The sequence below is a fragment of the Lipomyces oligophaga genome (assembly GCF_038497815.1).
Source record: "Lipomyces oligophaga strain CBS 7107 unplaced genomic scaffold V1516scaffold_7, whole genome shotgun sequence".
NCBI classification, from domain to species: Eukaryota; Fungi; Ascomycota; class Lipomycetes; order Lipomycetales; family Lipomycetaceae; genus Lipomyces; species [Lipomyces] oligophaga.
In genome coordinates, this window is record NW_027117791.1 from 726,432 (window position 1) to 745,167 (window position 18,736).

At 45.1% G+C, this 18,736-nt stretch overlaps 7 protein-coding genes across 7 annotated transcripts; 2 read left to right on the forward strand and 5 right to left on the reverse strand.

The window, feature by feature from the left end:
* The first annotated feature begins 176 nt into the window (after positions 1-176).
* On the forward strand, positions 177-1,289 carry V1516DRAFT_680191 (concanavalin A-like lectin/glucanase domain-containing protein). Its single transcript, XM_066923041.1, has one exon. The coding sequence runs from the start codon at positions 216-218 to the stop codon at positions 1,203-1,205; it is 990 nt and encodes a 329-aa protein (XP_066775775.1). The 5' UTR covers positions 177-215; the 3' UTR covers positions 1,206-1,289.
* Positions 1,231-2,045, reverse strand: V1516DRAFT_666081 (PUA-like domain-containing protein; the record flags this gene model as incomplete). Its single annotated transcript, XM_066920724.1, has 6 exons — positions 1,231-1,251; positions 1,310-1,501; positions 1,553-1,626; positions 1,671-1,768; positions 1,826-1,978; positions 2,035-2,045. 6 exons carry the CDS (start codon positions 2,043-2,045, stop codon positions 1,231-1,233), a joined length of 549 nt encoding a protein of 182 aa, XP_066775776.1.
* Positions 2,046-2,135: 90 nt separating this feature from the next.
* On the reverse strand, positions 2,136-5,022 carry V1516DRAFT_680196 (MCM2/3/5 family-domain-containing protein). Its single transcript, XM_066923042.1, has 2 exons — positions 4,025-5,022; positions 2,136-3,974 (listed from the first exon to the last, which is right to left on the reverse strand). The coding sequence occupies exons 1-2, from the start codon at positions 4,927-4,929 to the stop codon at positions 2,162-2,164; spliced, it is 2,718 nt and encodes a 905-aa protein (XP_066775777.1). The 5' UTR covers positions 4,930-5,022; the 3' UTR covers positions 2,136-2,161.
* Positions 5,023-6,031: 1,009 nt separating this feature from the next.
* V1516DRAFT_680199 (P-loop containing nucleoside triphosphate hydrolase protein) lies at positions 6,032-10,875 on the reverse strand. Its single transcript, XM_066923043.1, has 3 exons — positions 9,845-10,875; positions 7,627-9,788; positions 6,032-7,579 (listed from the first exon to the last, which is right to left on the reverse strand). The coding sequence occupies exons 1-3, from the start codon at positions 10,387-10,389 to the stop codon at positions 6,225-6,227; spliced, it is 4,062 nt and encodes a 1,353-aa protein (XP_066775778.1). The 5' UTR covers positions 10,390-10,875; the 3' UTR covers positions 6,032-6,224.
* A 1,605-nt stretch (positions 10,876-12,480) lies between these two features.
* Positions 12,481-13,826, reverse strand: V1516DRAFT_713660 (uncharacterized protein). The gene is made up of 2 exons (XM_066924314.1): positions 13,590-13,826; positions 12,481-13,526 (listed from the first exon to the last, which is right to left on the reverse strand). The coding sequence occupies exons 1-2, from the start codon at positions 13,728-13,730 to the stop codon at positions 12,888-12,890; spliced, it is 780 nt and encodes a 259-aa protein (XP_066775779.1). The 5' UTR covers positions 13,731-13,826; the 3' UTR covers positions 12,481-12,887.
* A 375-nt stretch (positions 13,827-14,201) lies between these two features.
* V1516DRAFT_680203 (citrate synthase-like protein) lies at positions 14,202-16,551 on the reverse strand. The gene is made up of 2 exons (XM_066923044.1): positions 16,017-16,551; positions 14,202-15,893 (listed from the first exon to the last, which is right to left on the reverse strand). Exons 1-2 carry the CDS (start codon positions 16,389-16,391, stop codon positions 14,334-14,336), a joined length of 1,935 nt encoding a protein of 644 aa, XP_066775780.1. The 5' UTR covers positions 16,392-16,551; the 3' UTR covers positions 14,202-14,333.
* Positions 16,552-17,004: 453 nt separating this feature from the next.
* On the forward strand, positions 17,005-18,483 carry V1516DRAFT_687286 (uncharacterized protein; the record flags this gene model as incomplete). The annotated part of the gene is made up of 1 exon (XM_066923716.1): positions 17,005-18,483. One exon carries the CDS (start codon positions 17,005-17,007, stop codon positions 18,481-18,483), a length of 1,479 nt encoding a protein of 492 aa, XP_066775781.1.
* Positions 18,484-18,736: the final 253 nt, after the last annotated feature.

The following is an 18,736-nucleotide window of genomic DNA, read 5'->3' on the forward strand; positions in this document are numbered from 1 at the left end:
TCTAAAGCAGTGAAATCAACTAAATAATTAATCATTATAATTATTATAACAAGCGAGATGTGAAATGGTCGTAAATCAGTAGAAAAATGGTCATTATTTATTACTAATATATTACATAACTATTTACGTATCCCAAAGGCCAGCACAATTGGAAAAATCAGCTTTGATGTAAACATCGCAATTGGACCTACAGGCCACAAAAATTGTATTCACCAATGAAGCTAGCACTGTTTTTGCAATGTGCTGTTGCACTCGCAACGGCAAGAAAAGTCATCTGCACCCAGACACCCGACGAAATTGATTTTCCGAACGGAGTGCAAAGAGTTGCGCTAAGGACGTTTTCTCTAGACGAGCCGTATTTACATGACGGTCTTCATTCGCGGTGGTATGATTATGGTGGAGACGCAGTGATTAAGACGGATTCATATGTGCGGTTGACGCATGACCGTCCCTCGCAGGTTGGCTTTGTCTCGTCGCGCTTGCCATTGACGGCGACGAGTTTCGAGGTGACTGTTGATTTCAAGATCTCTGGCAAAGGAAACCTTTACGGGGACGGGATGGCAATCTGGATCACGAAGGAACGTGCACAAATGGGTCCTGTGTTTGGCGGGCCGGATATGTTTGATGGGCTTGGATTGTTTATCGACACCTACAAAAACAATCGACCAGGGATCACTTTCCCATACATGATGGCGATGCATGGCGATGGGAAGACACACTACAACAAGGACGATGACGGCAAACACAATGAGCTTGCGGGCTGCTCTGTACGAGGTATCCATAATGGCCAAAATCCTTCCAAAGTGCGAATCACATACATTAAGGACCAATTGTTGAAAGTCGAGCTAGATTTCAAGGATCCTGGGAAGTGGACAACTTGTTTTAAAGTTGAGAGTCCGCCCGTGCTACCGACTTCAGCCTACTTGTCGATTTCTGCCGAAACCGGCGAATTATCTGAAAATCACGATATCATTTCAGTCGAGGTTAATAATTTGTTTGTACTTGGAGACGGAGCAAAGGGCCGTCCTGTTGGCGGCAAGTCCAATTCCAAGTATCATCAGACGAATTCGTCGAAGCGCTCCTCCTCCTGGTTTGGATTTATTGTGAAATTACTAAGTATAGGAGGTGGCATCTACGCTGTCTATAAATTATATGTGGCCCTAGTCTCGTCCAAGCAGGCGAAAAAAAGTGACTTAATGTTCTAAGTATGCTAGGTTAAAAAAATCATGTCTATTCAATATCCAGAGTCCACTAGTTGCAGTTAATATATTGATCTAGTAGCAATGCTATTTGTTGTTAAATAACTCACCAATCCATCACCCAGATAAGTCTGGACCTCGATACCGATTCCCTTGTTGATTTTCTGAATCTCATCCGTGCTCATGACAAGTTTTCCAACCGCTAAGGCTGTTTCTTTGCCCTCGGCAAAGATCGCTACAATCGTGTTTTCTGGTAAATTAGTAGATGGTAAACTTGCTCCTTTCGAGGTTAACCCGGGGCACTAATCGTTAGTAATTTTAAATCATTGCTCAGAGGATTACCAAGATAGTACCATGATATTAGCACCGGAGAGTACAAATTTGATTGCTCCTCGGTCGACACGGACGGAGGGAAAGCATTCTGGATCTGGAGCTGTTAATATTTTCATAAGCCTGCCTTAACAAACATACATTGATGGACTAGTCTGAGAGTAGGAATGAACGGATCATTGAACTTTTGAAAGAACAACACGTCATTTTCCATCGCGTATAAACTTAAACGATCCGTGCTGTTTTCCAGTCAGCTATGCAGAATATCAAATATTAGTTAAAATATGATAGTATACCATTTGATTAATACTAGTTGGCCTTTTTTAGGAACCGCCTCGTCGATCACTGCTTCTAACTCAGGGAACTGCTCGACCAGTTTCGTTTTGAGTCCGCGCTGGACTGACGATTTCACGTTCGTACGCGAATGAATATCTTCTCGTGCTGAAAATCTGATCTGTTAATACTGTTTGGATTCCTCATCTGTATTGTGAAGTGCAGAACTCACTTCTTGAACATCTTGATTATGTAATTATACGGCAGCAGATTAAATTTCTCTACCCTGGCCACTGGGTCTTATGACTTACATTTTTCTATATACGAAGATAATACGCCATGATATAAATACTAAATAATTACAAAGCCTGCTCATCAATGGCACAATTTGGATGAATTACATACAAATCCGTTTCCATTCTGTGTCCATTTTCGTCTGGAAATCCTTCACCCCGAAGTTTCATTAAAATACTTGTCTTCACCATTTTGTTTACGATTTTCCGCACCAGTTCCTGCTCGCTTGTATACTCTTCCTCAGTCTGTAGATCGTCTTCGCGCTGTTCGAGGTACCACTGAGTCAATTCGTCGAGGGTGACACCTTCGCGATTACTGCCGCTGCCATCTCCGACATCCTCATTTGCTGCTTCGGAAAGACTGATTCGCCGTACAAGCATGTTAACAATACTTACATAGCGATCATAACTGATTTTTTGTCTCGGTGTTGGAGCAGATGAGTTTGTATTGTTTGGCTCTGTCGATGGCAGAGTTGCCGAATCTTTTTGTGCTGGTGAGGTGTCTGATTGATCGTTGATATCATCAACTTCAACATCGTCCTTCTCAACATGGATAATCGATTGCCGCAGTAAATTGTATGCTTCACGCACAAACGTAGGGGTGATCTCATCTACACAGTTAGCCCGTGCGATCGCTTCTGATAATCGCACCATGGACTCCAGCTGCCGGACCGTGATTCGATACGAATTTCTACCCAGACCTTGTGCGTCATCTGCACGGAGCTCCTTGTATCGCTCAATCATAAACTCGCGTGCGTCGCGCGTCATTCTAGGCTTGAACGTCCGCGCGTACCGGATATATCGCTGCAGCTGCTCAGTCGAAAACGGCGGGTTGATTGCCTGGTCACGGCGCCGATGAATATCAACGATATGAGATGCCAGCTGTGCATCGACACGTTGATTGCATTCATCGAGTACAACGAAAAATAAGTCGAACCGAGACATAATTGGCGCAGACATGTTGATGTTCGATCTTAGAGACATCTTCCGGTTATATCTTCCACCAACTGGATTTGCTGCTGCCAGAATAGACGTCCGGGCGTTCAGTGTCGCGTGGATCCCAGCCTTCGCGATTGAGATAGTCTGCTGCTCCATAGCTTCGTGAATAGCGACTTGGTCGGAGATATCCATCTTGTCAAACTCGTCGATTGCACAGATACCATTATCGGCCAACATGAGCGCACCGGCCTCAATTGTAAACTCACCGCTCTCTTCATCCTTGATGACGGCGGCTGTCAGACCAGCAGCAGAAGATGCTTTACCAGATGTGTACACCGTTCGCGGAAGAATGCTGCACACGTACTTGAGAAACTGTGATTTCGATGTTGACGGATCACCCACGATGCAGATATTGATGTCGCCACGAAGGTTAATTCCGTCTGGAGTCAGTTTGTGCACACCACCCATCAATTGCAGTAATATCCCCTTCTTAATTATTTCGTGGCCATAAATGGAAGGAGCAATTGAGTCTACTAGGCTTGTGTAGACGTGGTCTGAGTGCACCATAGCCTTCAACTCATCGACTTCGTCTTGCGTCAGTGAATTGAGAAATTCTTCTTGCTCCTCGTCACCTTGATCTCCATCACCTCGAACGTCCGAACGGCCCGCATCTTTGGCGTCTGCAGATGTGACCATACACGCCAGAAACGCAAGTTTGTAAGTCAGATCTCGCACACCTAGCCCGCCGATGCCAGAAATTCCAGATGTCAATCCTTCTGCACTTCGTGGTGCATTTCGTGTATCTCTGGTCGACTGGGGCTTCACACCAGGTAGACCAAGTTGCGAGACATCTGGCAGAACAATAAGCGTTCCCGTAAAAACGCATTTATCGCCCGCCTTCGCTCGTTCTACAACTTCTCCGCGGAGAATCACATCCATTCTGCGAAATCAGTATCAAAAATAATAACCAAATAGGAGCAGATCACTCACGTTCTCGGCATAGACCCAGTTGGAATCTCAGACGAATTTTCCTGAATGCGAACTTTCTGCCAATCAGCAAACGACGAGTTCGGAATGTTTAGAGTCCAAAACTTTCTGTTCTGACACTCGTCGTTCTTGCAAATAGTTGGCTCTGTGAACCGAAATAGCTGATCTACGTCATCGACAATCGCGTGGCAATTATCGCAAGAAAACGAGCCTTTATACAGTTCTGGCCTTACTTCAGACGTTCGCGTAACAGTTCCTGAAATTGACATCAAGCATCCAACTCTGTCGGTCCGCAAATCGCGGATCCGCTGGATCACTGGCATATTGTAGAAGGAAATTTGAAACAGTTTTTCGTTCGTCCGCGTTTTTGACGTCGATGAAGTCGACGAGGAAGAAGAGTTTTGCGAAGCCCTATTCATGGTCATACTTGGCTCATATTTTGTAATCAACGCCAGTAGAGCTCGCATCAGAAATGGCTGGAATCGATAATACTGTTCTGTGATTGCCTGCGCCAGAACTCCGTTATGAACTGAAGCAAGGTGGGCAAAATCAACATATAAAGTCGTTCGCTCTTCAGTCTTCATGTCTCGAATTTGACGCACATAGTATCGACTCGCTTGACTGTTACTACTATCGTCTTCGTCATCGATCATGACGGCAGGATCTTTGAAGGTTTCTAGAAATTCTTTAAAGGTCTCTCCGACCTCGTCGCCAACGCGATCAACAACTTTTGGGATCACTCTGTTCCGGTGGTGTCCGATTCCACCATGCAGTGGGACGTGGTCTTCGTCGACCATCGTTGTATCCGCATTTTCATGTCGGTCAGAGGTTTCAGTCGACAGCAGTGGTGTCTGCGTTTCCCGACCCTCGCTCATTGGAGTTCGGGGATCTGTAGTTTCAGAATACATTGTTAAGCTGTCTTAGTATTCTATCAAGAATAGCAAATAAAACTGTGATGTAACAGTGAAATGAAATATCAGAATTGATGCAGAGACAGAAATTAATAGTGCGAGAGACAACCCCTTGATTAAACAAAGGGAGAACCATCCCTTTGGTCCCAATCACGACTGTACGCGTCTCACGACGCGTACCTAACGCGTTTCTAATTTATCCCAATCCGGGATAGATATTGATTGCTCGCCGTAAAAAATGTTGCCCTAGCCCGAATATTTTGTCCGTTATATGCTTAGCTGAAGATTCAGAAAAGGTTATTTTCTCACCAGTACAGGATTTTGATGCCAATATGGCTGCATTTTTGATAGTGTTGGATTATCTATCGGCGATTGAGTCGTTTGTTTCTGTGGCAGATCTACAATCTATTGAATGATAATCTTATTCAAGACCTAACTGTCCGAACGCGGGATGAGGAATGAAGTCGATAAAGATGGGTTTTGTTAAATTCATTTTATTCACAGACACTTGATTTCTCTAGATCTTTGCAGAGATATATGGAAATTTTCAATTGAAGCATATCGATATTATTTTGTGGATTATGCTCAGATTTACTCTGTGTACCACACTTGCACCACTGGATTCCGTAATATATGATCCAGTGAGATCCTTCGATTAATGCATTTATGTCACAGGTGTCTAGTAAACAACCAAGACTAGACTTTGAGAAGTCATGAGTAGGATAATGAAAGCTCTACTTCTAACTCATATATCGCTAAAGGGAATTGCCAAGTCGGCATATATATAATCAACAAGCGACAAAATTTCATTATTATTGAATAACAAAGTAGAAACTTGATTAGATATAAAGAGACTATAATCGATGAAACACAATATTTCATAACAAAATAATCTGAATCCACCGGTTACAACTAACAGACAGGTAGAATTGCAAATAGATCATGGATCCTTGCCAGAAAGTTATAGTCAGATATATGCAGACTGGGCTAAACATGACGATTACATGGCCATCGCGTACGCAATTTATGTCTTCTACCAATATGCATTTATCAATCCATACAACTACTTGGACTTCTTCGGATATCGGGTTTACAAAGGTTTTGAGGACAAAAATATATTGAAGGAGTGATATGCTTACGATCCAACCGAACTAAAGTGAAATGACTAAAATGAAAAGAATGTACAGCTCCGACCAATTACCAACAGAGCAAACCAATATCTATACTGAAAAACCAACAGAAGAACAAATAATGAGTGAAAACAAAAAAAAATGTTCTAAGGAAGACAAAAATTACATGCCAGCAGCCTGTAATTTCACCAGCTGATAATACAATCCTTTCTTTGCCAGCAGCTCCTGGTGAGTACCTTGTTCAGCAACCTGACCAGCTTCGAACACGTAGATTATGTCCGCATTCTGAATAGTGAATAGACGGTGTGCAATTGCGATGGTTGTGCGGCCTTTAGCAGCGGCATCAATGGCTGCCTGGACAATTTTCTCAGACTCTGAGTCAAGCGCAGACGTAGCTTCGTCCAAAAGCAAGACTTTAGGCTGTCGGATAAGTGCGCGTGCGATGGCAATGCGCTGCTTCTGACCGCCCGAAAGTAAACTGCCTTTGGACCCACAGCGAGTGTCGTAACCATCGGGAAGTGACATAATGAAGTCATGGATGTTTGCCTCTTTACAGACCGAGTAGATCTCCTCGTCAGTTACATGTCGAGAGGTACCGAGTTGGATATTCTCACGGATCGTGCCAGAGTAGAGTGTTGGCTCCTGCTGCACAAGCGCGATTTGCTCACGATATCGGTTAATATTAAACTCGCTGATGTCCTGACCATCAAGTAAAATCCGGCCAGAAAGTGGATTATAGAAATGTTCGATCAGCCCAATCGTCGTGCTCTTGCCACATCCTGAAGCACCTACAAGCGCAACGTATTGACCTTGCTTAACTTTCAAGTTCAATCCGCGCAAAACCGGCACCTGCGGACGCGTGGGATATCTAAAATGAACATTCTCAAACTCAACATCGCCTCGCACATCGGTGGGGACCTTCCCAGATTCGTCCCATACGTCAATCTCAGGAACAGTCTCCAACATCTTCTTGATATTGGAAGTCGCGGATTTGGCTTTGCCCATGTCAGGCGAAAAAGCAAACATGATACCTGCTGACTCGGCGCCGACGATCACGGTTGAGTAAGTTACATAGAACTGGAATAAAGTATATTCACCCCGCCGAATAAATGTGCTGCCATACCAGAAAGCAAGCGCAAGAATGAAAAACTGCACACCTTGAGCGATGCCATAAAAAAACGCAGACTTACGGGCTGCGCCTTTGGCCTTCAGTCCCTGCGCTTCAATGATAGCATGATAATGGCTCATCACGTCCTCCTCGCGGGTCAGTGACAAAACAGTTCGAATCGCAGACGCTGCTTCGCACGCATAACTACCCGCACGCTCATTTGACTTCTTTGTCGTGTTTTGAAATACTGAAAGTACGTAAAATCTCCAGAAGCCAGCAAGCAGGACAACTGGTAGACAGGCAATACAGACAATCGCAAGATTCCAAGCGACCGCTAGAGACAGTGCTACTCCCGTGATAATAATCATCATTGAGTTCATTACCTGACCAAATGTGGTGCCACCAAATCCTGATGTGGTTAGAACAATTCGAAACAAAAGTCTAGAGCAAAATTACCTTCCACAAATTGAGCGTCCTGAGATAGCATACTAGTAAGGGAGCCAGTCGTGTTTTCGTCGCGATCAAAAAAGGAAATATCCTGTCGCATCATATTTCGAAACGTTCCCAAACGGATCCTTCGCACAAGTTTCTGGGTAGAGTAAGAAAACGAAGTGAGGGTAGTCGTTGTCACGACAAGTTGGATGCATGCCAGCATAAAAAATAAACCCGCGTAAATAGCCACTTGACGGGTCATATATTCTGGATCCGTAGATCCATAGGCCTGAATTGATCGACCCATAAAGATACCCATAGCATCAAAAGCAAGGCCAGTTAAAAGCGATCCCATCGTTCCAATCAGATTATACCTCGACTCTTCTCTACTCAGATCGTACAAAAAGTAAAACAATTCTCCAAGTGAATAATCAGTGTTACGATACTTCTTGTTTGCCTCCTTCTCAGCAATCGCAATGCTCGAAACAGACCTAGCTGTCTTGGTTGGTGTAAGACCAAGCACAGCGTCTTCCTCGAATTCACCTTGGTCAGCAGAGTCTTCGTCGTGGATGTGAACTTTGTTAGCATCTTCCATCTTCTCCTTTTCCTTCTCCAGACGCTGAGCCTCAACAAGAGAAAAGTACTCGCCCTGTTTTGCAATAAGTTCATCGTGAGTACCGGTCTCGACAATAACTCCTCGACGCATGACGACAATTTTGTCGGCATCCTTGATGGTCGATAAACGATGAGCAATAACAATCGTCGTCCGATTTTTCGAAGCCCGATCCAACGCATCTTGTACAATACCTTCTGATTTTGTGTCGAGAGCGGACGTGGCTTCATCTAGCAGTAGGATCTTCGGGTTGGATACTATCGCACGAGCAATTGCAATCCGTTGCTTCTGACCACCAGACATGAGGAATCCGCGCTCACCTACATTCGTATCAATGCCTTCAGGAAACGTATCAATGAACGTCAAAGCATTAGCTTGACGGCATGCCTCGCGGACAAGTTCACGCTTCTCAGACTCAGAAGCAAATTCAAATTCCGTTCCAATCAAACCATGCGCAATGTTTTCATAAATAGAGCAAGAGAAAAGCGTTGGCTCTTGGGAAACTAGCGCGACTTGGCGGCGAAGCCATTTAATATTCAAATCGGAGATATTTTTACCATCAAGTAAAACTTCACCCGCCATGGGATTGTAGAATCGTTCAAGAATACCAATGATGGTTGACTTGCCAGACCCAGAAGAACCTACAAGAGCAACAGTCTTGCCCGCAGGAATATGGAGCGAAAAATTATTCAATACTGTCACATTTGGCCGAGAGGGATAGATAAACTTCACATTCTTGAGTTCGATATCGCCGGTGATAGTTTCCAGCTGCTCACCAGCGACGGAAGCAGAATCTATAGCCGAGGCACGATCTATGGTCGCATAAATTTTTTGGGCAGCAGCGATACCATTAGTAACGCTGCGAGCATGCGGAGATATATTGCTCACAGCAAATGTCGTGAGAATCATGGCCATCAAGGTCGTAACAACACCCCCGACAGACTCCTCACCAGAACGAATGAACCGGCCACCTTGCCAGAATCCAAGGGCGTCGTTACTGTATACACCGAGCCACATGAGACCAGAAATGAAGCCAAGAAGGGCAGTGGCCTTGAAAGCCCATTTCTCAGAAATGGCGAGATACGAATCATAATGAGAGGCAAGATAATCATGAATGCCAAACGCTTGGACATTGCGAATCGACGATAGTGCTTCTTCTGCGACAGTGCCGCCGGTGGAGGATCCTTCGAGGGCTTTGCCGAAGTAAATAGACATTCTATACAGAACGTAGAAAAAAGAAGTGACGATGAAGATAGCGATCGCAAGCATAATGAATGTGAGCTTGAACGCACGAGAAAAGCCAACTACAAAGGCGGCAATGAACATGGCACTCTGACATATAATGTAAGAGACCTTTTCGGAGATGCCTTCTTGGATAAGAAGTGTGTCTGCAGAAATTCTAACAGTGATTTCACCGGACCCCAATTTGTCGAAGTAGGCGATATTTTGACGAAGAGTAGCCTTGAGATAGGCTTCTTTAATTCTACCTGCTAGAAGCTCACCACGGTCAATGAAGATATAGACAGCAAAGTAGGAAATGATTGCATCCACTATACCGATATAAACGAAGTATCTGGATAGTTAGATTTGAAGAGAACAAAAGAAAACGATAAGGCCTATGAAACTTACAAAGCTAATCTGTTAACGCGAAGCTGAAACTCATCTTGCGAAATGAACTCGTATGGATACCCAGTCGAGTTATATGGCAATTCATATGCCGAATAAGTAGACCCATAAGTTGAATTGAACGTAGAAGAGTTGAATGCAGTAGAGTTGAAGAAATAGTCATACGTCGAGCCATTAAAGTCCGCCAAATACTCTCGCTGGGCTACATATCGAGTAAAAGTCTCGGTAATAGTGCCAAAGACGACAGTCATGAGTGGACGAGCACATCCGTCGGCGACAGCAAGAAGCGAAGCCAAGACAAGAAGAAAAACATCTTTTGTATCGGCATATCGATAGAGATCAAAAAACTTGATTCTTTTCTGCGGAATGTCGACCTGTGCGCGAAGTAGATCAGCTTCGTTTGAGGGAAGATGTGAAAACTCGTCCGAGACGGCTACAGACTTGATGCTCTTGACCGAGGAGGACGACGATGAGGGTGAAGAAGGCGACGACTTTGAGTCAAGAAGAGATGACTTCTCAGAAACAAGAACAGATTTCTCGCTCTCCATTGTTGTTAGCGTCTAGTAAGAGAGCGAGAATTGTGGCGATGGGAATCTGAAAGAAAACGGAAAGAGTAAAATGGAAATGGAATTAGTAGAGTATGGAGGAAAGGGATTAATATGGCAAGACTGCGCCGGCTGGTTCAAGCGTAATGAGCTCTAACTACAGCCCTTCTGAGGCAAATTCAAGTTGAAGAAAAATACGAAAACGGAAACGAAAACGAAAAGAACAGACAAGAACGAAAACCTGAGTCTGACTTATTAGTTTTTCATTTTCCGGCATTTGTCTGTCTACGACTTTCTGCTCTCTTCTGTAGAGATTGTTCTGTATAGCATCTTTATCGTCCTATCGCCCTACGACTCACAGACCTGCCGCGATCCGAGTCAACTGATCGGCCAATGAGCTGCTCCGAGAATCGCTCGGATCGTTCTAATCCAAATCCCGAGCTCCCGCTACTAGTTAGCTTGCAGCCAGTTTTGGCTAGTGGACTTCCGGGCCGTCGGCCGCCTGTGCTCGACGCACGCGATAACGCGATAACAAGTGAAACGCCTCCGGAGAACTAATTCACGTGATGCCCTCCGGACCATGATTATGTAATACATTGTCTGCGATATTTCTCTACATGTACATATTGGTGTGAGTTCCTACCTGTGCCTCGCAATGCAATAGAATACAGATCAAGATTGAACCAGTTAAAACAAGGCTTCTTATCGTTATTTTTTAAAATCGATTCGCGAACAAAAGGATAAAATGTGAAGAGTGAAATTAGACATGTCTGGAAAAATCGAAGGAGGAAATGTGGAATGCATTCTCCATGTTAGAGCAATCTCTGTCCAGTAATGAAACTGAGCATGATTCATGAATCCGAGGTACCAATTTCAACACAGTCTAATTAGCTAATGTTCAAGACCATCAGCATCTGGAACTGTGGTCGTTTAGTTCAGTCAGTCCACCCATTCAGATGGAACGCTGTGACCTTAATGCCATAACTTTGGTCCGCGTAAACCAGCTTTCGGCATGTAAATAAATCCATCCGGTCTGTGCATATAGATATCGCTCGTATTGCCTTTTGGAACTTCATTCTCCTGTTGTAAAAACGTCATCTATCACGGACATAAAATTGACCTGCAACTCAGACATCTAGATCACACAGATCGTCATGAAATTCAAGATTTTGATACTCGGATATCCTTTATTTCTGCAGAATTACTCGTATTCGGCTCTCTTCTCGACAATTTGTAAACTTTTGATTTGCACTTGAATGATTTGAAGAGCTGGATCTGTCGGATAAGAAGCTAATGCACTCATTTGAGCATGTAATTATTCGGATATTAGATTTCGATTACCAATTGTCAACTAGCCTTCCATAAATGAATAAGATTCAAATATGCATATATCAGCAGTATGTTTTGATCAGGTTGCCCATATTTTTTGGCACCAGGCGGGAACGTCAATAGATGCTACTATCATCTGATCTATCTAATAATTAATGAATGCAATTGCGCATTCTACCCATATGAATCAAATCTAGAGAGCTTCTCGAAAACAACATGCAAGAATATCTGCGTCTGTTCTCATTCTGTAGCGTTTCTGTTGCTTGCCAGTGCGTCGAAGCTCTAGTTCTGCACTCGTTTCATATGCACGATATTTTGGTCTGATTCAAATTTAGATAAATCCAAAATTGAGACGTCGTGTCTTAAAAGAAATGAAATAAGAGATGTCAGCTTGATGAATACATTACACACTATCCATCCGGGCAGAGAAGAATAAGCCCGTCATATCCAGTGCAAGCAGGCATTGCGGAATAATATAAAAATTATAATTCAAAAAAAATTAAACTGTAGGGTATTCTTGGTAAAATTTCTTAAAACTGACGTTTAATATTTCAAGGCAGTGGATTATTTGCACCGATTTGTCTTAATATCATTTCTTACTGCTATAATGAACATACATGAGATTGTGAAGAGCAAACCTGAATAAAATGGATTAAGAATCTTCCTGAATGTACTGTAATATACATAATACTCTGTATTGAAAGTCGGATATGGCAAATAGTACAAATTGTAAGCTAAAATAAATAAAATGGAAATATTTTGAGATATATCTAGCAACTCATTTAATCCCAACTACCAGCCGACTTGAGTTCTCAAATCCTATTCTTGATATCACCACTTAAACCGCGCATAACAGCAAAGCCAGGTCAAATGTTATAAATACATCATCCGAGCACAATTCAGGCTAGACCTTTGAATTATAAGTCTACCATGCATAGTAAAAACGTATTTCAAAGGAAGACTATCCATAACTTTCTACCTATTGGAGTGGAAGGCTCTACAAGCATACCAGAATCAAAAATCAAACTATTAACTTTGAGTCTCTCGGTTGCAGATATATCCGTCGCTAATAAAATAATTACATTAAATAGGAAATTCATATCAATCAATCAATTACATTATATATCAAAGATCAAAAATCAAATTGCATATATAAAGCATGACGAGCAAAATTAACGACCCATCCAGCCGCCATCGACTAGCAGAATTTCGCCGGAGACGTAGTTGGAAGCATTACTAGCCAAGAACAAGCCCGCACCTTCGAAATCATCGGGCGAACCCCATCGCTGTGCAGGTATCCGCTCCATGATCTGGCGAGACCGGGTAGGGTTAGCAATCAAGGCCTCATTCATGTCAGTCGCGACATAGCCTGGTGCAATAGCGTTGACATTGATACCCTGACTGATCCACTCGTTCGAGAGAGACTTTGTCAATTGTCCGATACCGCCCTTAGATGATGCATAGGCAGGAATCGTGAGTCCGCCTTGGAAAGTGTTGAGAGAAGCAACATTGATGATCTTTCCCTTTCCTTTACGGTCGAGAATATGTTTGCCGACGGCTCGGCAAAGCAAGAATGGCGTCGTCAAGTTGACCTGCAAAACGGCATCCCAATCCTCGTCGGGGAATTCGGCACAAGGATGGCGGCGTTGAATGCCTCCACAGTTGAGCAGAATGTCGATTTGGAATCCCATCTCGACTACTTTCGGAACAACCGCTTTCACTTGTTCCCGGTCTGAGAGGTCGGCAACAACCACAGTCGCTTTACCTCCCAGAGCCTCGATCTCGTTCTTGACTTTTGGATCATCCGATCGCTTCAAATATTAGCTCCATACTGCTTCTACTCACAGAAAACCTATAATAATCCAATAACATACCTGGATCATAATAACATGCGCGCCTGCCTTTGCAAACGCAAGAGCAATTCCATGTCCAATTCCTCGAGTAGCACCCGTTACTAGCGCGGTTTTGCCTTGAAGTCCAAACACAGTCTTTAGATATCCTTCTACGTCGGCCATGATCAATTCTTTGTATTTCTCTTTTTTTTCCCGGAAAACCAAGTAAATGCAATCTTCGCCGACTCGACCTAGTAGAAAATCAATTCCGACTTGACGCCCTCGGTCGTGGACATCCACGGCTATATATTTTGCTGCTGGACTTGTCCTCTCCGTCTTGCCCCACGACTGGTTGCTGTTTAAGCTTTTTAGCGTGGGGGGAAAGAGGGGGGGTGACCGACGTGGTTACTGCCCGACTGCAGATTAATATTGATAGTTAATAAGATGTATTTGACAGAATTCAGAGAAACATTATTATTTTTTAATAAATTCATAATTATTTTCTTATAATTTTTTCAATCTGTCGCTTGAGTTGCCGAAATACCGCACCGTAGAACGAATGCCAAATATGGAAATTCAATGTAGTCATCTTCGGGTTGGGTCTTCTATTCCGGGACATACGAGCCCATTTCCGCATTATGGTTCTATCATTGATCTAGAAAGGTTTTGTATTTATTAAACTGAAAAACTCTACTTTATATCTTTATATTATTCGCCAGCGAATTACTTCAACTTCATAGTCTTCCAAACTTCACCTGCAAGACTTCCAGCGCCTCACATATTCGATTACACATTCACTTCGACTCTGCTCGTGCCGCCTAACGAATCAACAGTAGGTAGAAGATAGGTGATGTCATCCCAAGGATGGCGGTACAATCCCGTTCGAAGACGCTTCTGGTCAAGATGATGAGCAATCAAGCCAATCGACCGGCCAAGAACAAAGAGCCCGTTCAGCACGCCCATCTTCAGATAATCCTCTGCTTCTTCCGGTGTGAAAGCGCCACAGTATCGGAGCAAGTCCACAAAGCAGACAGCAATACACCCATCAACATTCAAAATCAAGTTGTCCTTCTTAGATGTCGTGACAGTCTCTACCGCAAGAGCATAGTCTAACAACTTCGTACTGGGGAAGTTCTTGCGCACAAATTCCTTAACTAGCTCAACACGCATGTCTGGGTTGTTGCGGGACTTGATCTTGTGGCCAATCCCGGGGATCAGTTTGTTTTGCTTGCGCATCGTATCAACAAACTGCCGTGGCGACAATCCCTTATCCATTGCCGCTGTAAACTCTTGTGCTGCACCATCAAGGGCTCCGCCAAACCGTGTGCCAATTGTCAGTAAGCCGGATACCAAAGACGAAATTAAATCTTTACCCGCACGCGTAGTGATGATTGTATTCATAGCTCCAGACACTGCGGGACCATGGTCAGCAGTAAGCATAAGAACCATCTCCAAAAACTTAGACGCGTAGTCTGGTAATCGACGGCGGAACCACAGAAGAGACATTACGCCTCCAATTCCGATATTGTCCTTGAATACCTCCGTAATTGGCATTCCAGCGTATAGTAACTCCTGGCCACGATCATCGGAAATCGTCGAAATAAAAGCAGCCGGTTTCCGGATCAAGCCCAGCTCCTGTGCCCATGCGTAGTCAATCGGGATTTTGGGTGCCTCCGGCTCTGGCTTAGGGATAATCACGCCTTGCTTCACAAGACTCTTGTACAAGTCCGAGAGAACTGCAGGCATGTCCTCGAAGGTATCTGGCACATAAAAACCGGCGGCTTTCATCGCCGCATTTTTGGCCTTGGCAGTCTCAAGCTGCGAGTTGGCAAACGAACCAGCGTGGCCAAACTGAACTTCTGTCGTGAACATCGACGCACACGTACCAATTGCCCAGGCAACAATTGGTTTGGTGATCTTGCCTGCCTTGACAGCCTCGATGACTCGGTATTCCTCAACACCACCAACTTCGCCGAGCAAGAGAAGAATTTTGCAACCCGGATCGGCTTCATATCGCAGAAGATGGTCTATGAACGTAGTTCCCGGATATCGGTCACCACCGATAGCAATACCTTCATACACGCCGTCAGTGGTTTGAGCAATGATGTTGTTGAGCTCGTTGGACATGCCTCCGGACTTGGACACGTATCCTACAGATCCCGGGCGATAGAGCTTAGACGCAACGATATTGTCCATCATGCCACCGGTGTTTCCGATCTTGAAGCAGCCGGGCTTGATTCCGCCGACCGTGGCCGGGCCGATTATAGTCACGCCCTTTTCCTTTGCTTTGAATAGGATTTCGCGAGCTCGCCGTTCTGGAACGCCCTCTGCAATGATGGCGATGGTCTAGATTCAGGGGTCGGTTAGCTTGGTCCACCAAAATACAGTGTAGGAGTGTGTGCGTGTTAGGGTTCCCGCAGGAGGGGCAGCAGTAACCCAACGGAGACAGGAGAGAAAGAGGTGACATACCTTGATCTGCGGGAACTCAAGAAGCTCCATGGTGGACGAATAGACTGACCGTGAAGAAGCAAAGTTCACGACAACGTCCACCTCCGGGTGCTTGGAGACCGCCTTTTCGACTGTCTGGTAGACAGGCAGGAGGGTCTCCTTCGTTCCCCAGTACATCTTGGATACAAACTGGCCTCCGAACGGATAGATAATTGCAGCAACCGAGGGAGTTGTTCGCTTGCAGATGAAGTCAAAGTCCAGCATCCCCTGGCACGCCCGAGGTTGCAGACCATAGACAAAAGCTCTGGTCTTATTGTGGAAAAGCTGGTAGGCTGGAAGCGGAGACGACGGAGCCGTGGGAGGAGCAAATCTCGAGATCTTGTCGTTTGCAGCCATTTTGTAGAGAATATTTTATTAGCCGACAATCTAAGCAATTAAATTGTTTCGATTTCTGCAGAACTGCTAGTCTTATCTATGTATAGCTGTATATCAGGCAACACACAAGTAGAGCTGGTCTAGTAACCATCGACTGCAGATCCATCAGAATAAATACAGCCAGACGACATAATCACGTGGAGGAGGGGCTATGGCTTTCCAAGTAGCCACCCGAACCAGGAATGAGGGGCTTGGTGGGTTCTGGGGACCTCCGTGCTGCAGAGTACGCGTGAAGAAATTCCCAGTACGACATCTACAAGGGCCGTCTGTGGACCGTCAGCATGTCTTCTGCGTATATTTAGGGCTGTCTAGCAGAATATTTGAGCACGGTGGCCTGGTTGCAGTGAGGGGTCCTGCGGGGTTTCAGCCGGCGTCACACAACGGACGCTTGGGACTCGGTCTGCCTGCCGCGGATGGGAGATGGGGGACGAGGAGGGGGCGGACGGGTACAGGTTCACCGCATAACAGGTGGATGGCTTATAAGGCAGCGAATTCCTGGAAAGAATCTTTTAAATTCAAGTAGTCATTTCGCTCTATCTTTGGTTTAGATCACTAGAACAAAGCAATTGTAAAAATGTCTGCGAAATCAATTCACGAGGCCGACGGAAAGGCGCTGCTGTCGTACTTCCTGCCGCGTTCGCCTCTGCTCACTAAACAGGGTGTCTCAACAGACTTTGTTCCTGCCCCTCCTCGTCTTGCCTCTCTGACTTTTCCTGACAGTTCTCCAGCGACTGTTTCTGCCGTGCTGGACGCGGCCGAGTCCACCTATTCATGGCTCACAGCTGCCGGCGCCAAGTTTGTTGCAAAGCCAGATCAATTGATCAAGCGCCGCGGCAAATCTGGCTTACTGGCTCTCAATGTGACCTGGCAGGAGGCTCGCGATTGGATCGCAGCTCGGGCTGGCAAAGACATCACAGTCGAATCAGTGGACGGCGTTCTACGTACATTTTTGGTTGAGCCTTTCGTTCCACATCCGCAGGGAACTGAGTACTACATCAACATCAACTCTGTCCGTGAAGGCGACTGGATCCTCTTCTACAACGAGGGCGGTGTTGATGTTGGAGATGTTGATGCAAAGGCCTCGAAACTGCTGATTCCTGTTGATTTGGAAAATAGCTATCCTACCAATGAGACAATCATATCTTCTCTTCTTTCAAAGGTGCCGGTATCCCAGCACTCTACGCTTGTCGACTTTATCAACCGGCTCTATGCTGTCTACGTTGATTTGCAGTTCACATATCTCGAGATCAATCCCTTGGTAGTCATTCCAGGTGAGACTGTTGCTGTGCACTATCTTGACCTTGCTGCCAAGTTGGATCAAACTGCTGAATTTGAGTGCGGTGCCAAGTGGGCTGTTGCCCGTTCTCCTACTGCTCTGGGAATTGCTGCTGCTACTGCAGGCGTTTCGGACAAGACAAACATTGATGCTGGTCCACCAATGGTTTTTCCTGCTCCTTTTGGACGCGAGTTGACGACAGAAGAGGCCTATATTGCCGAGCTGGACTCGAAAACAGGTGCATCTTTGAAATTGACTGTGCTAAATCCAAACGGACGAGTATGGACGCTTGTCGCAGGCGGTGGCGCATCGGTCGTTTATGCGGATGCAATTGCGTCAGCGGGATATGCAAACGACATTGCAAACTATGGCGAGTATTCTGGCGCTCCGACTGAGACCCAGACATATGAGTATGCAAAGACCGTTCTCGACCTGATGACTCGGGGCGCGCCTGTCGATGATGGTAAGACTCTGTTCATCGGCGGAGGTATAGCAAATTTCACACAGGTCGGTTCGACATTCAAGGGAATCATTCGAGCATTCAAGGACTATCAAGGATTACTTCATCAGCATCAAGTGAAAATCTATGTTCGTCGTGGTGGACCCAACTGGCAAGAGGGACTTCGACTGATCAAGAGTAGTAGCGAAGCACTGAATCTTCCAATGGAGGTATATGGGCCGGACATGCATGTGTCTGGTATTGTACCGCTGGCGCTGCAGGGGAAGCGACCGGAAGGTATCCGCCCGTTTGGCGAGAATTCTGTATCAGTAATGTAAACGGTCGAGACTTTGTTGCTGGTAGTTGTCGTAGGATTGGCAGAAGATGGCTGTGGAGTCTAGATGACAAAAGATTATTGAGAGCGGTTCATATATAGGAACCGAAGGAGGGGCTACAACCGGTGAGGGGCCATAGAGGAGGGGATGGAGGCGCTGAGGGGAGTGTGGTCCGAGCTGGTTCCGGTGGGAGCTTATTCTGGCATTGGGACATTACACTTTCGACATTGAGCTGGATAATGGAATATAAAATTCA